Raw genomic sequence first — 21,775 nt, forward strand, 5'->3', positions numbered from 1 at the left:
CTCTCCCCACGTATTCTGGTTACAGCCACTATCCATAGCTGCACTCTGCGGTCAGCCCTGCTGCAGGACACAGAGGTGAGCTTGAAGCACCAGACAAAAACTGAGGGCCTAACTTGAAAAAACCCCACCAGATTGTAAGAGATGATATCCTGCAGATCTCACCAGAGATCTATTTCAGACTGAATTTTCAGTTTAGCAAGCTGGTGTCAATGAACTATCACACTGAAATGGAATTACACATGTATGTACAGAATAGAATGTGAAATAAAATTAATCCTTTGTTTCACCTGAAATTACTCCATGACATTCCCACCCTGGCTGGCAGTGAGGCTGTCAATGTGAGAGACCACAGAGTCTCTGTCCTGAGAATATCATGGAATTACCACATCATGAAAACCAGAACTGTATTTTCTCTTGCAAGTAATCCAAAGTACATCTGGGACATGGGAAGTGCTTTCCCTGGAGCTCAGCCTTTCCAAACTGGAAAAGATGCCACACAGTTTTGATCCACACATGTTGAGGATCCATGAAAAAGACCAAACAACTTACTTCAAAATCTGACAAGACTCTTTGTCAGGCTGCAATGCTGAATTTGGGTTTAGTCACCTCTTTAATTCAGAGTAGAGAATGGAAGTGACACTCGGAGAAAGGAAATAAACTGTTGTCAGCAGATGGCACCCTTGGATGGGGACTGCTCTGCTCCCTGGGAGATGGGTGCTGCTCTGCAGTCCCGGCTTGTTTCATCTGGGAATCATGCTTGTTTTACTGAATTGGAACATGGGAAGCAAACTGAGCTGAATTTCTAGGCTGCAGTTTAAATACAGGCAGAATATTTTGACAACTACATTGTACAGGTCAATGTCCTGCAACAATCACTGATTGATTCAACTCCTCCATCCAGAATACAAATGGATGGATAGCTGCCTGTGGCTGTAGGAATTCCCTCTCTTGCTGGATCCCTAAGTTTTGGATCAGGAAAAAAATATCATTTGTACCTTCGGTTTTCCTCTCTGGTGGATTGTGATGTTGCCTTGCTGCAGTTTGCCAGAACCTCTTCTGAACTCCTTCCAGTGGGAATGCCAGCAGGATGTGCATTTCTTACCAGCAGCACCAATGATTCTGCAGCCTCACTCATGGCCAAACTGGTCAGCAATGCCCGCAATGTACATTTCTTTTTCTTAAATATCAGAAAATAGGAGACACAAAAATAGTGTCTCTAAGGAGGTTGGAAGGAAAATAAAATACATAATTCTAGAAATTATAAAATTTTTGCAGATACTGTAATGTGGATTGAATGCCCAGTGATGGGGCTAAGGATGCCTTTTCCAAACACATTATCTGAGCAAAGTACAGCATTTAGGTAACTGCTTGGTGTGCTTTTGGGATTCACCAGGCTCTTAAAAGTTTATCAGCATCTTGTCAATTCCAATGGTGGGGATCTGTAGCTGGGAGAAGGTGGTGTGGCCACCAGCAGCCACATCACTGATATGGGCTGGGGATGTTCTTCGTGATGGACGAAAACCAAAACAGTCACAGCAAACTCTGAGTAATTTGTTTCACCTGGACTGTGCCTGCTGCTTCCTTAGGAGCTGAGGGAATTTGCCTTGGTGCTGCTGGCAGTGCAGGAACACAAATATACACATGGAAAAATACCAGTTTTTCAGAGGTGCATTTTATTTGTGCAGGAATTGCAACCCCATTGTGCCCTTGGAATTGATAACAAAGATCTTAAGGATTTTTTATGTTATCTTCTCTGTTTTTAACTGATACCAGCTTCAGGTGGCTGGCAGAATCTAATGGTACTTTATCTGTCCATTCATCACCATCTTTATTACTATTTTTATAGTTATGGTTGTTATTGCTGTTGGCATTCCCAGAGTATCCCTTGGTTGGGTTCCAGCAGCCCATGCTGGGAGGGCCTATGGACTGTGTGGCAGTGCCACAATGGCTCCAAAAACCACCATTAGACTGGATTTATTTGCAGAAGCAGAACAGAAACTTTATTGTTAGGACACAATAGAGCACCAGCAGAAAACAGGTTTGGCATCTCCGACCCAGTGAGCCAATGCTCACGTACAAAGGCAGAGCAAATCTAAGGAAAGACATTCTTGTATACATTCTTGTGATTTGGGGAAGTGAAAGGCTCTTTCTCTCAGCATTAGCCAGTGTGGAGGCTGCACTGGGTCCATGTGGGGATTTGGTATTTCTGTATTAGAATCTCCTGTCACGGGTAGAACCAGATTTTCCATCCTCTTCCATGCCAGAGCGAACTCTTCCACCGCTCCCAAATGCTGTTGTAGGGGGAATAAAAAATTAAATAGGGAACAAAAAATGAAAAGGCCCCACCAAGAGCCTGAGGAACTGAACAATGAGGTTGTGTTTGCTCATTTCCTCACAAGATCTTTCACATATCAAAGGCAGAACTGCCTTTACATCTTATCCACTTTCCCTCCTGGTCCTCATCCAGAAAAACTTAAGAGTGCACATCACATATAGATTTGGAAGTATCTTGTATGTTATGTGAATCAGCAGAGGAACTTAGGAATCTTGGGGAGATTTGGGTATTTTAGAATCCCATGAGCAGTTCATGCAATCGTTTTGGATATCTATTGGTTTCAAAAATGCACATAAAATGAAGTATTATGTTTTTGTTTCTACATGATACAGAACATAGCCATTGTGGGGAGAATGGAATCTGTGGTAGTAAGAAGAAATCCAAGGCTAAAAGGTTTATTTAATCCTATTTTGCCTGTTTGTTTCAGCCCCTCATTAAATAAAAATGTTTCTTACCATCCTTGGGGTTCAGTCCTGACAACCTGTAGAAAAGAAATATTTGATTAATGACCATTCCTGACCCTGTGCCCTGAAACCATTGAACCATTTAGGAATTTGTGTGGACAGCCAGGGTTTCATGTACCTGCTCTCAACAGCTGGTTCTGAGGTGTGTTGTTACTAGAGGTGGTGTTAAGGTGCTTTCAGCTTTGAAATCCACCTCTATATACTTGAGGGGGAATGGGAACAGTGGTCAGACCAGTTCTTTGTCCTGAAGTGTCTCCTTATACTGCTCCTCTCCTCAGAATGCCTCTTCTAGAAACTATATAAGGAGCTGATTTCTCCTCAGAAATCAAAAGTAATTCCATGTACAGATCAGATATGAGAAATGGGCACAAAAATGTAGATTTTACTGAAGTAAGCTGGAGTCTGTACCAAGCTCTTTTCTAGCTGGGGGTACTGGTGTGTGAGGATGGGTATTTTCACCTCTGTGCACAAATAGAGAAAACCAGGAACTAAAGAAATACTGGGAGCAAGTTTTTATAGGTTGTCTCAGGCTGAAGGCTCTAATTCCAATGCAACCAGAGGATTAAGTGACACATATATATGGGGCCTGGTGCCTTTTGTAATTGATCCTGGTCAAAATGCTGGCATTTATGTTTTCAAATCCTCCACACCATTGATGTGCAGATTTAGCTTGAGTTATGGCAGCGCCGGAGAGTTTGCCAGGCCCCTGCTTTGCCAGTGCTCCAAAGGCTGTGTGTGCAGGGAGTGTGACTCAGCACTCTGGAGTCAGCCTGGCAGCCCCAGCTGCCGCTCCACAGAGTGTGTTGTTACCCTTATCTGCTCATTGGGACTTGGACAGAGTGACATACTGTGAGTCCTGGCCCTCCAGCAGCTGGCGGTACGTGGCGATCTCCTGCTCCAGGCGACTCTTGATGTCCATGAGCATTTTGTACTCCTGGTTCTGGCGCTCCATGTCACAGCGGAGCTCACTCAGCTGCTCCTCCACACTGGTGATGAGGGCCTGGATCTGAGCCAGCTGTGCGCAGTATCGGCCTTCCGTGTCCCGCAGGTTGGCCTCCAGCCCAGCTTTCTAAAGAGGAATAATGTCAGAACAGGTTAGAATGAAGTTTGTCCCACAGAGGGGGAGTCGAGGAGAGGCAAGACAGCAAGGGAGGAAGGGTAGAGTGTGAGGCAGTGCCTTGTGATGTGCTCGGGGTAGCTCCGTACCATGCTGAGCTGCGACTGGAGCTCGATCTCCAGGCCCTGCATGGTGCGGCGCAGTTCCGTGATCTCTGACTTGCTGGTCTGTATCTGCTGGGTGTGGGTGGCAACTTCACGGTTCAGTTCATCAGTCTGAAAGGAAATACAAGTGTAAAATCACATACAAATGGATAAAAACCCAATTATTTTGAGAAAGGGAGGTAGGGACCTGCCGGGGCGGTAATGCTGAAGCAGTGCATTGCTGTGCTGTTCATTGGTGTGACTGTACCTGAGTGAAGAACCAGGCCTCAGCATCCTTACGGTTCTTCTCAGCCAGAGCTTCATACTGTTCCCTCATCTCAGCAAGAACTCTGGTCAGGTCGATGCCAGGAACTGCATCCATTTCCACGTTGACTGTTCCACTCAGCTGGTTGGAGTACTCTTTCATTTCCTGCAGGGGCAGAAGGCAGAGGACACGGAAAGATCAGGCACTCTCCTCTCGCACTGTTCCTGCCCCCAGTGATCCCTGCTGTGGTATGCAGTACCTATGCTATCAAGTATCACAGATGGAACACACATAAAACATTTATCACATTTTCTCCCTCATTGCACCAGCTTCCCTACTGTCTGTGTACTCACACATGACACACCTATTTACATGTGACTTACACGTATGTTTCGTTTACAAGAGATACATTTCAAAGGGAAGCAGTCTCCTCTCTGCACTGTCAGGACTCTCACCTCTTCGTGGTTCTTCTTCATATAAGCCAGCTCCTCTTTCAGTGTCTCAATCTGCATCTCCAAGTCAGCTCTGGACAGGGTCAGCTCATCCAGGACCCGGCGCAGGCCATTGATGTCGGACTCCACACTCTGGCGCAGGAACAGCTCGTTCTCATACCTGCAGTTCCAAAAAGAAACAAGCACTGGAACATGTCTGAGTTTGTATTCAGCAGAGCTATAAAATGATCACATATAGGAGGAACAGTGGGCTGTAGATGAAAACGTACACATTTAGAAGTGTAAAAGCAGTAAAGGTGTTTTTTTCCACTATCCAGTTATGACATAAGGAAGCACAGACAGTGCCGTGTGATTTTGTTGCTGAGGAGGACATGACATTTCACCTAATAATGATGATCACCATCAACAGAAACACTGTCACACAGGACAGGCGTTTTGCAGTGTCCTCTCAGATTTGGTGTGTAGGAAAGCACAGATGGGCCATGGCTGCCTGGGACACAAGAAGGAAAATAGAAACCTGCAGGTACATTGCTGCAGGGAAAGCAGCTGCACAGGGACCTTTATCATCTGAGGTATTGCTGAGCTGGGAGCTGGAAAAGCCACATCTTACTCTAAATTTCAGACTCCAGCAGAGAACTGCTGCAGCCCCACAGCAATCTCTTCCTGCCACTCTGTTCCTTCTAAGTGAAAATCCCACCTATTCCTGCCTTCTTTCTCCTGTGATTCAGGCTACTAAAAATATTTGAGTATCACAAAAAAATGAAGACATGGGCTATAACTGATTATGCAAACAGCTCAGTGATCTGAATACCATGTTCTGCCAGGTTTATATTCTGAATTGGTCCTTCATTAATTGATTCTGCTTGCCAGGGTTTTTTGCATCCAAAGTTACTAAAGAAAAACCTGTCTTGAGAGAGTGAAGACAAGCAGAGTGAAGACAAATATGCTCCAGGTGAACTTACTTCAGTCTGAAGTCATCAGCAGCCAGCCTGGCATTGTCAATCTCCAAAATGACCCGGGAATTGTCAATGGTAGCAGCAAGGATCTGACAATTAAGAAACAGAGAAAGGTTCCTGTGAATAACGGTGAAATATCTGATCCACATCCCATGAGGAAACCAGAGAGCTGTGATACTCTGTGCAACATGGATTAGAACCATAATAGGGAAATATGTTTGTACAACATCTGATCTTATCTGTAGCCAGAAGAATTATCTTTCCAGCCTTTGAGGCATACCTGTCACATTCTTTACTATTTGATTACTGAATAAATGTATTGATAACTCTAAACACATTTTGCTAACTTTTACTGCAATAATTTTAATTTCAACAAACATCACATGGTCAGGATAAGATATTTGGTGTTTAAATTGAGAAGAGGCTACTCTTTTCTGTTAGAATGCTCAGGACCTCTATGTATTTGGGATGAGGAATTCACTATTTCTTTTGTAATTATTCAATCTTATTTTAAAGACATGGAACATGCAGTTCCATAATTCTCTTGCCTTCTTATAACTCCTCTACAGATAAATGTCATACCTTGTCTCGGAGATCTTCAATTATCTTGTAATAATTGCTGTAGTCGCGGGCGGGGCTGGTGGGAGCTTGTTTCTGGTACCAGTCTCGGATTTTCACTTCTAAATCTGAATTGGCCTCTTCCAGGGCTCGTACCTTGTCCAGGTACGAAGCCAGCCGGTCGTTCAGGTTCTGCATGGTTATCTTCTCATTGCCAGAGAGAAGGCCATCGCCGCCACCAAAGCCACCACCAAGGTCAAAGCCTCCACCGAAGCCTGCGCCACCTCCAAAGCCTGCGCCACCTCCAAAGCCAGAGCCCCCTCCAAAGCCAGAGCCCCCTCCAAAGCCGCAGGCTGCCCCCCCTCCAAAGCCTCCTCCATAGCCCCCCCCAAAGCCGTAGCCTCCTCCTGCAGAGGAGACGTACCTGGCCGAGGAGATGGAGACGCCCCTGCCGCCGGAGCCGCCGTGGATGCTCGGGGCCCGGTAGGAGCCTCCGGTGCGCACAGAGGACAGGCGAGAGCAGCTGCCCCCGGCACCCCCAAAGCCACCCCCGCAGGTGGAGGAAGAGCTCATGAAGGACGTGGCCATGGCTGTGGCACAAGAAGGAGCAAAGGTCAGTTATGCAGCCTGACAAGAGAAGAGAGCCTGTGCCTTCACTGCCTTGGTGCCTCTTTTATACCCTCATCATTGGGTGTTGGGAGACAAACCCCACTGCAGCCCTCCCTCCAAAATTCCTCCTCCCTAGAGGTGAGGCCAACTATGATGACATTCCTGACAAGCAGTGCTGGCAGCACATCGCAGGGGCTTGGGCTTGGGGTTTCTTTTTTAATTAAACAAAAGGCATGAATCAGATGATGTTTTTTCTTCAGGCTATAGTTCTGAAACTTGGAGTTTACTTCTCTGACATTTAAGAATGGAAAAACAAAGTGAGTTCAGCCCCACCCACCTGCCTATTTACAATGCTCACCATGGCTACATTCAGAAAATCAACTTTTTCTAAAAATGAGGTTTAAGCAAAATTCTCCTTTTGTTGAAAAATATACTCATCTCTTCCTCTCACCGTTATTCCTTCTTTTCTATCCGTATTTTTTCCCTGTAAAATTTTGGAATTGAATTTGAAATGTTCTTATTCTTGATTTTTTCTTGGAACTAAAAATTTAGATTTTGGAGTCTAAATTTTTAATACAAAAAGCATCTATTCATGGTGTTGTGTGAGGAACAATCAGCATCCATTGGTGCGCAAGGGAGAGTGGGCACAGTACATTTATTAATGGTTGTGAAATAGTCCAGAAGGGTAACACAAGACTGAAATAACTCAGTTAAAAGAGGAGATGTGGGAGGACTAAGATCCTGTTACTTTGGAAAATGTAAAGAGAATGGGTTTAAGATAACACTGTTCTGATAGCAATACATGTGTTTAATGCCAATGTGCACTAGGAAATGGAGTAATATTTAAAAATAAGGCTTGAGAAACACTTAGAGGGGTCACCTTAATCCTTCATTTAAAGTGGGAGTCTGAAACAGAAATAGATTAGAGAGCTAATAAATTGCCAGTGAAATTCAGGAGTTCAGTCCTCCAGCCCTGCTTGCACTGCACAACCATGAGAAGGCAGATGTGGGAGGTGTGTGAGGAAGCATGAGCTGCCCGTGTGCCCTGCTGGGGATGGGGTGTGTGAGGAGTGTGGCAGTTGCCGGGAGTTTGCAGAGCACCCTGTTCTCTGTACAACACGGGGACTTCAAATAAAGCTTAAAGAAGAAAACTGATATGTTTGCTAAAAGCATCATAAGGAGAGCATTGTTTTTAGCACAGTTTTGACAGTACCGAAACTGACCTTAGAACTCAGGATGGGGATTTCAGATAACCCAAGGCGCACAGGAGTCGTTAGAATAAGCCAAGGGGATTTCTGACATTTCCAGTTGAGATCTTAATGCAGGCGCAGGGAATGTGCAGCCTTTTCACTTGGATATGTGCACTTGGGAGGGAAGAAATGACAGAGTCCAGCTGTGCTGTGCCCTTACAGGCTGACTCTGGGCACGGCCACTCACTCCAGGCTGAGCAGAGCACAAGGCTGGGTGTTCACCACTCTGGAAACGTGTTTCAAACTGAACTTGGCCCTTTGCCACAGCCCTTCTGTTTTGCTGCTGGGCAGATTAATGGTCTGTGCACCTTGCCAGATCCCTGTGTCTCCGAGGGCTGGTGGCTCAGAAAACAAGTTCAGACAAGCCCTCCTGAAGATAAAAAATTGTCTTAAAGACCCCTGTAATGTCAATGCCCTGAGGTGTGTGCACTGCCAGGGGCTGTTCAACAGAGAGAGCCCACAATAAGTAAATCATGTTCCATTAAAAAAAACCTAAACCAGCAAACTAGCAAAAGCACTTCTAGAAAACACCACAAAATTTAGTAGGAAACTTTGGGGAATTTTCGTTCAGTCTTCTTTCACTCAGGCTTGATAACTCCTTTGGAAGGTCACTGGTGAAACACACTTGCTGCTTTCTAACATGCCCCAGGCATCACGCTGGATCGGTATCAGATGAACGCTTACAAAAACCTGGTAGCTGATAAAAGCTGTTTCTTTCTGTCGACTATTTACCATTGGGAAACAAAATAAATCAAGCAGTCAATACAGACCATGCCCCATAAAATAATTTAGACAATTATTTCTACAGCATTTTCTCCTTACAGGCTGTACAAGGAAATAGAAGCCAATCACCTGCTGAAGTAAAAAAAAAACAAAACCTTTTTCAAGCTTATGCCTTTATTCTGGTCTCACTACCTTTGCTTGGAGATTCCTTTTCCAATGTCTTGACACACAGACTCATCCTTTGCACAGTCTCAGCATTGTACCTGTGGTACCTCAACTCCTTGGTTTGTCATCTCCCACAGAGCTTTCCTGGAAGACATTCCCTGACATGTCTGTGCTGCACAAACTCTTTTGTTACCACTGCTGTGGGATTAACGGAGCTGACACACTCCAGCCCCTCCTCTCAGGACAGCAAGTTCCAGTCAAGCAGCAGCTTATTTGTCATCTCAGTGATCACTCTATGAGTGATAAGACCATCACTCAGAGAAGACATGACATACCTTTAGAAAACACTTTTTTTTTCTGAACCAGACTCTAAAATTATAGTGTCTGAGTGGTTTATATTAAACATTTCACCAGAAATCCTTCCTTGCCCTACAGATACAAGAGAAAATAAATAAATTTATAAATAAAATTATAAAAAAAATTTAAAACTAAGGCATAAAAACAAGAATTCAGGTTTTTTATTCAGCTTGCATTCTTAGAGCATGAGAATTTCTTGTCAGACTTGCACATCTGCAGCTGGACAAAACCAGAAATCTGCACCAGTGGCCTCCCACCCTGACTGGTTTTGTCACATGAACTTGCTCTCAGAGAATGGGGTTTGGAGTTGTTTGTTCTTTCATCTAGGGAGGTTTCCAGGTCTCGGTGTTGTAGGGAGTAAGTTTGGTACAAAGCATGTGTTAATGTGTCTGCACTCAGCAACTGCCTGTACCGAATGCCCGAGAGCTTCTTCTTCTGGCTCTTCCAGAAGTGAACCCCTCAGAAATGGGTGAGCTCCTGAAGGATGCCCTGCACCCCGTGTGCCTCTCAGGCCACTGTTCTCTTTGATTCCGCCCATCTTTCCCCCTGTTCTCCCCATCTTGTCCCTTTCTCTGTGTCTTACTTTTTATAACTGTTCTGCTCTGCTATCACAGTTTTCCCCTGTCACAGTGAAGCCACTGCTTAATGCCACCATTCCAGAGGCTGAGCAGGGATTGTCAGTGTCAGTAGTGACAGCTCACGTTGTCACCTGAGTCACTGCTGAACCAAACCCAAGCACCAGTACCTTTGGATTGAAGAGGATTGCCCCACCTTGAGAGAGGAGGTCCAGAGCCTTGGGGTGCTCCGAGCCATGTGAACGCTCCATTAATCTGCTGTGAACATCTAGTTGTGAACAAGGAATCATGGACATTCCCCAGGGCCAAGGAGAGAAGTGCTGAAGGATTTGATGATGTCTCCCTGAAACACAGGCTGCAAACTGATCCACTTTGGGGGAGAGCAGTGTTGGGATACTTTCTGTCTGGGCATGTCCCCATTTTCATTCTCCCTGGGCTGTGGAGCAAACTGTGCCTCTGGTAACAGCAGGAGCTGGGAAGGTGCTGGTTGGGCTGGAGCCATGGTTTGCTTTTAGCACAAGCCCTGGGAAGTTTCCTTGGCTGTCGGTTTGGAGAGGGATGGTAGGAAATAAAATCACTGATTTCTGGGTGTCGGAACTGAAAGTGATTCCACTTGGAATTTCAGCTAGGATAATATCCTTTTAATGGCATGAGAGGTAAGGGGGCTGAAATTGGTGCTAAAGGTTTGTGAGCTCTGCGTGAACGGGGAATGGAAGTGAAGAATTCTCCCAACTGCTACTCACCCCTGTGCTCCTGTAGGAGTTATCTATGAGCCAGTTTAACAGCTTTGTATTTTACCCTATGAAACATCTCCCAGCTCCTGCTGCTCTCCAGAACCACTTCCCATCCCACTGACCCTGCTCTGCAGAGAGCACACCACCATAGTGAGAAACCCAGGCCACTCTTGTGTCCCCCACCGAGGGGCTGGGGATGCTGCTGCCTCTGTATTCCAAGCTCCTGCCAGCAACAGGAGCCAGAATCAGGATGGAGCACAAGCTCCCCACACTGTGAGCATTCTTGGGGCGGCAGGCTGACTAATTCCTGCCTGAGTAAAGCCAAACTTCAGTGAAATATCACAGTAACTCCAAGGAAGTGAAGATTGCAAGAATGTCATCTTTATTTGAGTAGATGCAGCAATTCAGTACATGCAAAACATAGAAATAATTGCAAAGCTGACCCAATTTGCATCCTAATCATCACTAAAGTGAATGAATCTGCCTAAACTTTGTGTGACCAAGAACCTTCTGTGCTTTAACAGTCATTTCCAGCAGTTCAGAGTGAGTTCTCTGTCTCAATCCACATGTGCTGCCTGCTTTTTCTGTTTGCAGATGACCTTTGGAGGACCTTCAGTGCTGTTTCCCATCTCCAAGCTTGTCTCTTTTGTCTGCAGTAACATGGAGAGAAAGAACAGCAATTATTTAAGCCCAGCTCACACAGCCCGCTCTGTGATGGGCACTGAGCTTGGCTTGGGCCTCATCTCTCATTCCCTTCTCTCAGAACTTTCTCTCTCCATCGCCGGAATTTGACTCATCCCTTTTATGACACTGTTGACCTCTAACAGCTCAAGGCAGGTTTTACTGGCATGTTCCTGCAATTCCCCCGAGCTGGCCAAGCTTCAATTCCCATGTCCTTTCATCTGGGGAAATGATTAAGTGTTTTGTGCTTTACTTAGCCTTTACTGTAGCAAAGTGTGAGATGTTTTTCTGATGTCTGACATCTTTTAATGGCTGAAATTTGTTCCATTCTAACCAGAGACATCATTTGTTACTTATTATTTTTTTCTGTGACAAATCATGCAGACCCCAGTTTCTAGAACAGAAACAACTACCAGAGTTATGTGTATTTCATTTTAGAAAATAAAACTTCTCTTGAAAGAGAAAGGATTCTTACCGGCAGTTCCCGAAAGGGAGCCAAACATCCTGTGGAACAAAGAGAACAGTTGAAAGGAGAGTTAATACATCAAGTGCTGCACGAGATGAGGATGGATGAAAGCAAATTGTCTATCAATCCGGTACATTCTGTGTGCAGTCAGGGAAGAGGTGCCTATCTCCCTGCGCTCCTTCTCAGCAAAGAAGAGGGCGTTGTTGTAGGAAATACATTTTTAAACAAGTGCACTGGGAAAAGACATTATGGAGAAGAAGGAATAGAGGAAATCAAAACCTTTCAACCCCTGCCTCATTTTTTTCCTCCTTGAGGCTGTGTGAGATGAGATCAAGCTGTGCTCCCATGTGGGAGTCACTCAGTAACTGCCTTCACTTCTCTTCCCAGTGTTTCCTCCCACACTGATTCCTGTCGAGTAAAAGTTCTCTACCTGGTAACAGGGAGTTTATGGGAATTCATTATTAATTTTTATATTCTGTAAAACATTATTAACTGCACTGTTCCTGACTGTGATGCAGCTGATTGCTTCAACTATTAGTTGCAATTAATCTACTGTGCTGCTTATCAGTTCCCCTTCCTGTTTAGAAACTCTTTGAGGTCTCACTTCATGTCAATGGCAACTATAACATTTCTAGCTCCACCATGGTCCAGAAAAATCAGTTTGTTAAAAATTATAGAACCCTAAGAGTATTTAATTGTGTTTACCAAGGTGCTGTGGCAAATGAGCACCATGGCATGGTCAGACTTATGAGGCTGAGCAAAAGGTTCTTACTGGGACTCCTGGCCTTCCAGGAGCTGTCGGTATGTAGCAATCTCTTGCTCCAGCCGAGTCTTGATATCCATGAGGATCTTATATTCGGTGTTCTGGCGCTCCATGTCAGCTCGGAGCTCAGCCAGCTGTGCCTCAATGCTGCCAACCAGACCCTGGATCTGTGCCAGCTGCGCCCCGTAACGCGCTTCCGTGTCGGCCAAGGTGCCTTCCAGCGCCGCTTTCTGTCAGGGGAAACCACAGACAGGAGAAGTTGCTGCTACTGCAGGGCTCTGTGTAGGGAGAGAAACACAGGCCCTTTCCAGTGGGGGGTGGTCAGGCAGTGCAAATTCTGATGTACCATGCTGAGCTGGGACTGCAGCTCGATCTCCAGCCCTTGCAGGGTGCGTCTCAGATCAGTGACCTCGGACTTGCTGCTCTGCAGTTGTTCGGTGTTAACAGCGACTTCACGGTTCAGCTCCTCGGTCTGAGACAGGGAAAACACTATGTGAGAAATATGGGGGACGTAAGGCTGCCACAGCATTTTTCTGTGTGTTTTAATAGCTGTTTCTTTCATGGATTTTTTGGTTAGTGTTTGTATGGTATGGACAGGTTTTACCTTGCTGTGGAACCAGGCCTCAGCATCCTTCCTGTTCTTCTCAGCCATGTGTTCATACTGGTCCCTCATATCTGCCAGGATCTTGGACAGGTCAATGCCTGGAGCAGAGTCCAGTTCAACACTGATTTGACCGGCTACTTGCCCTCTCAGGGCACTCAGCTCCTGTGGGGAGTGGCAGAGGAGACAAAAGAGGGTACAACTGTAAACTGAAAACATTATGAACCTTCTGTTCTTTCTTCAAGGGCTAAGGCTGACTGACACCCTGAGATACCAGCAGGAGGGATCTCAGTCTACATAAAAATCTTTTCCTCACTGTTGCAGAGCCCAGGACAATCCTGAGGGACTCCACATCTCCACAGGCTGTTTCTCCAGTGCCATTTTAAAACATATTTCTTGGGATTTACCTCCTCATGGTTTTTCTTTAGGTAGGCCAGTTCCTCCTTTAATCCTTCAATCTGCAGCTCCAGGTCAGCTCTGGACAGGGTCAGCTCATCCAGGACCCGGCGCAGGCCATTGATGTCGGCCTCCACGCTCATGCGAAGACCTTGCTCAGTTTCAAACCTTAAAAAAGCAAAACAAACCCATTCAGGTTCACTGATTAACCAGCTCACAAGAAACACAGGATGAATGTATCTGGGTCTGTAGGATTTATGGTGTAGCAAATGTTATCAAGCATTAAACCTTTCTCCACATATTTCACATTATGCAAAATTTTCAGTGGTGCAGATGGTGCTCTTAGCAAAGACATGAAGGGTTGAACTGCATGGACAGGATGAAACCAAGGTTCATACAGGGGTTTTACGGGCATTCCATTCCTGTTTCACTGCCCTTTGGTTCAACAAGGATTTTTGCCTACTCATGAGATCTCTTCCCTCTCTGAAATTACTCACTTGGTTTTGAAGTCATCTGCAGCCAGCCTGGCATTGTCAATCTGCAGCACAATCCTGGCATTATCGATGGTGGCATCAAGGATCTGCAAACAACGAGAGCTCATTACTGAGGCTGAAACAACTGTTATCAGCTTCCCTGCTCTGCAGGTAAGAGTGAAGAGTCTATTTCGTCTGTAGCTACAGCAAACAGAAGTGTAGGGAAGGATCAGTGATCTACAGCAAACACATCACATACTTCTGCCAGGATTGTGTTTTGGGCATATCCTTGTGTCTGGTGTATGAAGTGGCTTTAGGTAGAAGTTCCACAGTGAGACAAAGAAACAAAACTAGGTGCTGGCTGAGAGGAAGAGGACTTTGAGATACCACCTTTGATCACATTTTTATTTCCTAGAATACCCAGGATTGTGTTTATTCATTCTTTTAATGCATCATGAAAGCTTCCAAAGGAAATTTTATTTAGAAGGAATCTCTGTTCAGTTTTACTTGGAAAGCATGCCTGCCACTATGCCTGCCACTTCTAAAACTCAAAAGGTCATCCACAAAACCAGCTGGAACAACATTTTCCCTCCCCTAACTAAAGGGAGTGAAAGAAAGGAGGGAAAAAATATTAAAAGGAGAAAATCCCACTGCCAGTTCTGCTGTCAGCAGAGCTCAGATTTTAAATCAGGAGCAAATGTGGGTGGGTTGCAGCAAGGAGAAGCAACCTGCGTGGGAGCGGTCACGAACTCCAGGCTGAACTTGGAAAACTAAACCTCGAGTTTTCTTTCATTTATTTACATAGTTAATCAGCTACGTGTTATGCAGGGTGTGTATCACCTCAGCAATCTGTTATCAGGTACCCATTGGCTCTTGGGGCAAATCCTGCATTTATATATGGGATTGATTACTTCATGTCTTCTGTTTCCTTTTTTTTCCTACGCCAAATGTTTCAGTTCACTTGATTCCAAGGTTAAGCATGGGAAATGTAAAAAAAGAAATTATTCTTAACTCATTTTTATTTTCATTGTTAAAGCAGTGAACAGGCCCAGTGTCTGGGCCTCTGAGGGTTTTCAATCTCTATGGCAGGTGAGAGGTTGCAGAGACACACAGGTTGCTGTCACTGCTTGGCTCTCATTATATATTAGTTTATATATGGTCATATATACATTAACTGGTCATATGTGTATGCGTGTGTATAAACATATGCTTTGTTAAAGGCAAACATTATCAGAGTTCAGTACTCAGGCATCCCCCACTGACTGGTTTGTACCTTCTCTTGGCTAGCATTTAAAAAAGCAGATAATTCAATATTGATATTGACTTTTTCCCCCCCACCCATTCCTTGCATGTACATCTCTCTCTCCTTCTCATGACCTGCAGTGCTTTCTAGGGGTTCCCTAAGGAACTTTTTGGGTTTTCATACTTCCTTTGTAAGTGGAAATCTAAGACGATTTTTGGTAAATATTAACACCTACCTTGTCTCGAAGGTCCTCAATTGTCTTGAAATAAGGACTGTAGTCCCGGGTTGGGCTTGGTCCTTGTTTTTGGTACCAGTCTCGGATTTTGGTTTCAAGGTCAGAGTTTGCCTCTTCCAGCGCACGCACTTTCTCCAGGTAGGAGGCCAGGCGATCGTTCAGGCTTTGCATGGTCGCCTTTTCGTTTCCTGAGAGGAGGCCATCGCCTCCCAGGCCACCCCCATAGCTAAAGCTGCTGCTGAAGCTGCCTCCACCATAGCCCCCCCCCAGGCCGCTTCCCAGGCCAGAGGAGACAAACCTGGCAGAGGACACGGACACACCTCTGCCACCAGATCCCCCGTGGATGCTGGGGGCCCTGAAGCTACCACCGAACCGGAGGGAGGAGGCGCCGGGCCCCCCCGCCACGGAGGAGCTGGTTTGCCTGAAGCTGTAACTGGCCATGGGGAGGAAGAGCAAGGACCCAAACTAAGCTGCACCTCAGCGGCTCGAGATCCCGAGGCAGGAGAGTGCCCTGCTCTCCCACCGCACCGCTTTTATGCCGGTGACAATGGGAGTTGTCTCCAGAATGTGTTATCTGAGACCCATGGAATTTATCAGCCCTAAGCCTTCTGCCAACACGGCGGTTCCCCTTATTGGTCAGTGGCTGTTTCCTTCCCCACTGCCTCCACAGGCGGGACGCGATCCCCTCCCCCGGACCGCTGCCGCTTGAAGCAGAAGGTGGGATTTGGAGGAGGCGTCTCCCTACAGAGGGGAGCGTTCCTAAGCCTGGTTAGAGTTTACCTACATGGGAACAAAGGGGCTGGGAGCGCACCCACTACGGCCAACGCTGCGGCCAGAGCGGAGTCACACAAAGACTTGTTTTAATAGTGATTCAGCCTGATAACAGAGCTTGTAAGGAGCCCAAATGGTGAACAGTGTGTGTGGACCTTCACAAAACACGTTCCCACCCCTCTGTTTCTCTTATTCCCCTTGAGAAAATGTCTTCTTTCAGAAATGAAGTTATCATTCTTTCTGTCTTTGCTCTCAGTTCCGTTTGGGCTAATAGAGAACGTGCTGTGTCTGAGTCTGGTTTTCTACAGATACAAGAATCTTTCTGAAGCAGCCGTGGCTGCCATCTGTAGCAGAGAGCAGCAGTAACATCCCTAAGTACCTGGGGAGTGAGAGAAACAAGTGTCTGATTACACATTGAGTCGTTTGATTGCTACTGAAGGAGAGAAGCAAAGAGAAGAAACAGAATCACTTAGTCTTGTCTTTGAGAGTAATGAAAATGTCCTCTGTTACCCAAGATGGATTTTCAAAAGCTTTTGTTACTGTGCGCTCCTGCCTGAGCATCCCTAACACACAAAGGGATACTCAGAGCTTTCCTTCCATTCTCTTTCTTTCTCGTTCCCTCCAAACCTCTGCAACTCCCCAGAAGTGTTTCGGAGAAAGTTCTGGCCTGGCAGCACTTGCAGCTCTTGGGAGCAGCCAGGCCTTTCTATACCGGTGAAAAATGCTCCAGGTGTTTCAGGCCACACAATAGAGCTGCACTCCCTGTGTACAGGGGTGTCAAACTGCGGGGCAAATTCAGGGAGGGAAAGAGCAAACAGCAAATGGGAGGCCGGCCAAGGCACCTGTATCACCAGGCAATGAGGAGGCCGTATCAGAAGGAGCAATTCTGCAGTGCCTCAGGTGCGGAATATATCACTGGGTACACACAGGATATGTACCACACTTCAGCTCTTTCCTCTCTTTACAGACTGCTGCCTTCCACAACTCCATCCTGCACTGCAACGCTGTGCAGCCTTTCCTCACAGGCCCAGGGACACTCCTGCTGCCAGAGACACACCGCTCGTTCCTTCCGGAGACCTGAATGTCCTGTTCAACCCTGGGTGGGACAAACCTGCCCAGCCAGTAACTGCTCCAAGGGCTGTGAACAGCTGAAATAGTGGTGTCAGGAGGTTACTGAGAGAAAACTATTGGAGAACAGTTACATTTTTGTTAAATATTGAAGTCCATAGTTAGAGCGTAAAGAGCATTGGTCCATGCACTTTTCTTCACTGAACAGAAAAGCAAGAAGCTGACTGGAGAATAAGTACCGGTGTGGTCTTTTTGAGATCTATCTCCCGCTGCAAGGAGAGAGGAACATCTGTCCCTCCAGGTACTCCTTCAGCATTCCCTGGACTCCCATATCAGAACCTCAATGCAGTGTATTTTTGGGTTTTGCAAAATAAAATGCACATCTGTGATGCTGCATAATATTTTATGATTCAGGTCATGAAAATTGGGATCTGGAAGGCTTCTGGATGCCCTCTGCAAACTCTTTAGTAAAAGCAGCAATCACCATATATCGAACTGTCAGAATATTGCTCAGGTACTGCAGGCAGGTTGGGTTTGCATGTGCTTACAGGAAAGAATCTCCCAAAGAATGAACTGCAATTCTTAGTGGCAGTTTGCAAGTACAGCTGGAAGTGTCAGGAGAAGAAAGGCTTGGGACACACTGTCAAATGGATTAATCTCATTTATAACACCGAATACGTCATAAGCCTCTAGTACCAAATCAATCCCTCACACAGCATTTTTGCTAAAACTTAATTCTAAGTCTTTTAACTTTCCATCTCTGTTTTACCTCAATGGCTGCATGTGTTTGTTTTTGTAGGGACTCCCTTAAGCTGAGAACGTGTACTTAAATGCTTGGAAAAGCCTTTAGTATGGCAAGTTGAAGAAGGTGCTATTAGCATTCAGCATAGGTCTCTTTTTCTCCCAGTACAATAAACCTAATTTATGGCAGGGTCAGGTTTTCCCCAATAAGGAATGGTCAGCACAGGGAATTTCCTTTATCTTCGCCTTATCAGAGGAGAAGGGAGACACATTTTTTCAATCGAAGTCATCCAGTCACGCCCAAGCTCCAGTCTGAGATCTGGTTCTGCTTTACCTTTATCTTCTCTGCCTTGCCAGTCACTGCTGCTTTAAAAAATCTTTCATATTGTTTCAGGATAGTTTTGTTAATTGTCCTGTAAACCATTTTTTCTTGCCCTTGAGGACACTGGCATATCCTTCTCTCTTTTCACATCCTGCTGAATTTGTGTCCAGGGATAGCTAATGCAATTACACTTAAATGAACTTGCTGAACATTTTAACCAACTTTGTTAGTGCCTGCAGTCCCATGGATGCATCTATGGATGAACGAGCAAAGCCAATTTATTATTCTGGATTTACCTTTTAAATTTTTAACTGTTTGTTCCTTCTGGTAATTGTTCCTTTCTGCCTTTGCTTCCATCAGTGAAAATGTGCTGCTTTTCCATGTGCACATTTTTAGTCTCCATCTCTTCTCTTGCTCATCTGAATTTTGTCCACCCTCCCAACTGATCATGTCACAGGCCCTCTTATGATCACAGCTTAGGATGTTTTTCTTCCCTTTTAAAGATCAGAGGCATGAAACATTTGCAGCTCTTTAATTCCAGCACAAAATTTTCTATTTTTTGTTTAAACTTACTTGTGGGAAGAACCAGTGACAACAAGCTCTGATCTGCAGCTGGTAGCAAGGTAACTGCAGTTAAGGTTTGCCCAGCATACAATTCTCAGCTGTCTGGTTTTTACAGCCCATCATAAATCTTTTTTTTTTTTTCAATCCTCACAAACCTGGCATTGCCATATATTTTCTGAATGTGCCAACAGATTGTGAGACAAGAATGTTGCTGTGCTAAAGAGGCAGGTCCCAGCACATGCACACACAGCTGTGAGTGGCTGGAGAAGAGGGTAGGGAAGAGCAGAGCAACACTGGGAATTTGCTCAAAATGACTGTTTTTGCAAAGCAGAGGCATTGTGATGAAGGGAATGCATTATTCATTCCTGCACTGAAAGAGGTGAGAAATAAGGTTGTGTAAGAGAAATTGTGTTCTGTTGTGTTAACAGAAATTGTGAGAGTGAGACACAGTACAAGACATTTCTGTCCAGGGCTCTGGTTTGCTCGTGGCAGGACAGAAATGATGGATCAATGATTTGAGCTGAACTGGAATGATTCCTGCCCAGGCTGCTGCAGTGCTATTGGGGCACAAAATTTAATTTCTCAATGATTGCCATTTATAAAACACTTGAATAGATTGGTATGAGGAAAATACATAAAAGATCCTCCTGAAGAGCTCAAGCACTTCAATAACTGGGAGCAGTGTAAATACTTCACAAATCCTTGAAACTGGCTGTGGTGTGGAAATTCCTCATTGTTGTCCCTGTTTCCCTAGAAACAGAACTAGCTTTAAACTCCTCACTCCTCTATCATTCCAGAGCTCTTATGATAAGGCAAATCAGGGAATAAAGTACCTAAGACAGGAAAATAAACTAGATTTTCTTATCATGAGATTAAAGATTGTGTGGGAAGGAAGGCTTGGTTGGGGCACCAAGCCCTAGGGAGTGCAAGTCAACTCATTGGATGTACTTTCACACTTCCTTTAACCTGTTATCTGGCTGGTAAATCTCAGTATGATTGGGCTGGAAACTATTATTTGAGAGTCAAACATCCAACTGACAGGAGGTTATGTTCCAAAAGTCAGGTTTCTGCAGGCAGCAGCAAAGGCAGCGCAGGGGCCTCTGCCAAACCCCAAGGGACTGAACCTGTCCCAGGCTCAAGGGAGCAGTGGCTGTTGGACACTTGCCATGGCCTCTGCACGCTGCCAAGATTCACGCGGAGGGAGGAGGCCTGGGGCTATCCACAGGGATCTTCTCATACGCCACATGGAAAATTCCTACTCAAAAATAAATCCTAGACTTGGGAGAGACACAGAGTAGATGGGGTTCATAGCGCAGAGCTGAGCTGTTTTATTCTGTTCCTGTCTGTAAAACATTTGTATGTCTATTATTTTTATCTATGTGCTCATATATTTACATGCACGTATTTGTATATATAGACTTACAGATTATTATTTCTCTTTCTAATTTTATAAAAGTATATTCTGATCATAGGGGTAAGCCCCAGCTTCCAGTAAGGGCAGAGATTTTACTGCAAGCCTTAAAAAACATGTTCTGGATCTAATTAGAAAACAAGGAGCTCGCTTAGTACCCTCCTGGTGGATCCTTGGATTTGGGCTTTCCTTATCCTGCTGGTGATTTCATACTCAGTTTTTCTTGACAGGAATTTTTGCAATCTGCAGATCTCTGGTTGGGCTCAGTGAGAAAATACAACTGTTTATCTATGAGGGCAAGCCCTGTAGCCTCTGGTTTGTGGAGCTGCTGCCAGTTCTCATGGCAACTCTCAGCCCATGGAAACCCCTTTGGAGCCCTGGTTCTGGCTGCCCTGGCTGGTCACACAACTTTAAGGGACCAAAAGGGAATTTCTTACCACTCTAACAGTTTGTGCCGCTTTCGAAAAGGAGTGTTTTCCCCATGTTTGTGAGTACCAGGTAAGTCACTTCCTGGGCAGTCCTGGCTGTTACCTTCATAAAACCCAGGGTTTTCCACCAGACTCTGACACCCATATTCAGCTTTAAATCTTCTTTTTATTAAAAACAGAGGTCTGTGCCAACTGTCTGTATTTTGGCAGCCCACTGCCAGCAAAGCAAGTGACTGAAGCACTTGCTGAGTGCCTTTTCACGCTTTCTTAATGGATTCAGCTTTAATAACTGATAAAATGTGGTGACATGACTTTCAACAGCATTTTCGACAGAAAGCAGTTGCTGGCATTTATTTAAAATCTTTGTGTGTGTGTGAGCGCCGTGAACTTTTGGGTACAGCCACGATTTTCGATAGTCTGACATCAGGTTGTGGGAAAGAACTGAACTAAGATTGGGAATGTTGTCAGAAAATGTTGATTACTGAGGCTGTGGGTGCCTTTGATCCCAGCCCTGCGCGGGTTGCCAGGGCTGGGAGCACAGGTGTGTGCCAGGGAATGGTGTTCCCTGGAGCCAGGCTTGGCGGAGCCGCGGGAGCGTGGGCTCCCAAAGTGCGCTATTAGGAGTAATTGCAGCATGCAGAAACCTCTCTTTAGGCGGTACTAAAACAGCTCTGAGAGTCAGCTCCAGTGCTCCTGAGACTACGTGTTCACTGTCACTTGTCCTTTATCATACAATCATGGAATGCTTTGGGTGGGAAGGGACATTAAAGCTCATCCAGTTCCACCCTCTGCCACAGGCAGGGACACCTTCCACTAGAACAGGTTGATCCAAGCCCCTCCAACCAGGCCATGAGCATTTCCAGGGATACGGCAGCAAATACTTAAAGAAATTCCAAAGTTTATTGGGATTAGCACTCCAAAGTGTTACATATGATGTGAAAGCTAACAGAAATTGTTAGAGAGAAAGGA

At 45.4% G+C, this 21,775-nt stretch overlaps 1 protein-coding gene across 1 annotated transcript; it reads right to left on the reverse strand.

The window, feature by feature from the left end:
• Positions 1–1,973: 1,973 nt before the first annotated feature.
• Positions 1,974–16,058, reverse strand: LOC104697745 (keratin, type I cytoskeletal 10-like). The gene is made up of 17 exons (XM_010412762.3): positions 15,502–16,058; positions 14,048–14,130; positions 13,562–13,718; positions 13,158–13,319; positions 12,900–13,025; positions 12,563–12,783; positions 11,800–11,828; positions 11,263–11,293; positions 10,766–10,866; positions 6,255–6,844; positions 5,679–5,761; positions 4,720–4,876; positions 4,268–4,429; positions 4,006–4,131; positions 3,648–3,868; positions 2,791–2,816; positions 1,974–2,291 (listed from the first exon to the last, which is right to left on the reverse strand). The coding sequence occupies exons 1-17, from the start codon at positions 15,940–15,942 to the stop codon at positions 2,212–2,214; spliced, it is 2,796 nt and encodes a 931-aa protein (XP_010411064.2). The 5' UTR covers positions 15,943–16,058; the 3' UTR covers positions 1,974–2,211.
• Between the last annotated feature and the right edge of the window lie 5,717 nt (positions 16,059–21,775).

This window comes from Corvus cornix, chromosome 27 (genome assembly GCF_000738735.6).
Source record: "Corvus cornix cornix isolate S_Up_H32 chromosome 27, ASM73873v5, whole genome shotgun sequence".
In the NCBI taxonomy this organism is placed as follows: Eukaryota; Metazoa; Chordata; class Aves; order Passeriformes; family Corvidae; genus Corvus; species Corvus cornix.

Coding starts and splice junctions, on each gene's coding strand:
- LOC104697745 (XM_010412762.3), bottom strand. CDS start 15,942: ATGGCCAGTTACAGCTTCAGGCAAACCAGCTCCTCCGTGGCGGGGGGG. Junction 10,867..11,262: donor AAGCTTGGAGATGGGAAACA/GCACTGAAGGTC, acceptor TGTTGCTGGCAG/GAGCTTGGAATACAGAGGCA. Junction 4,877..5,678: donor GCTGATGACTTCAGACTGAA/GTAAGTTCACCT, acceptor TTGGAACTGCAG/GTATGAGAACGAGCTGTTCC.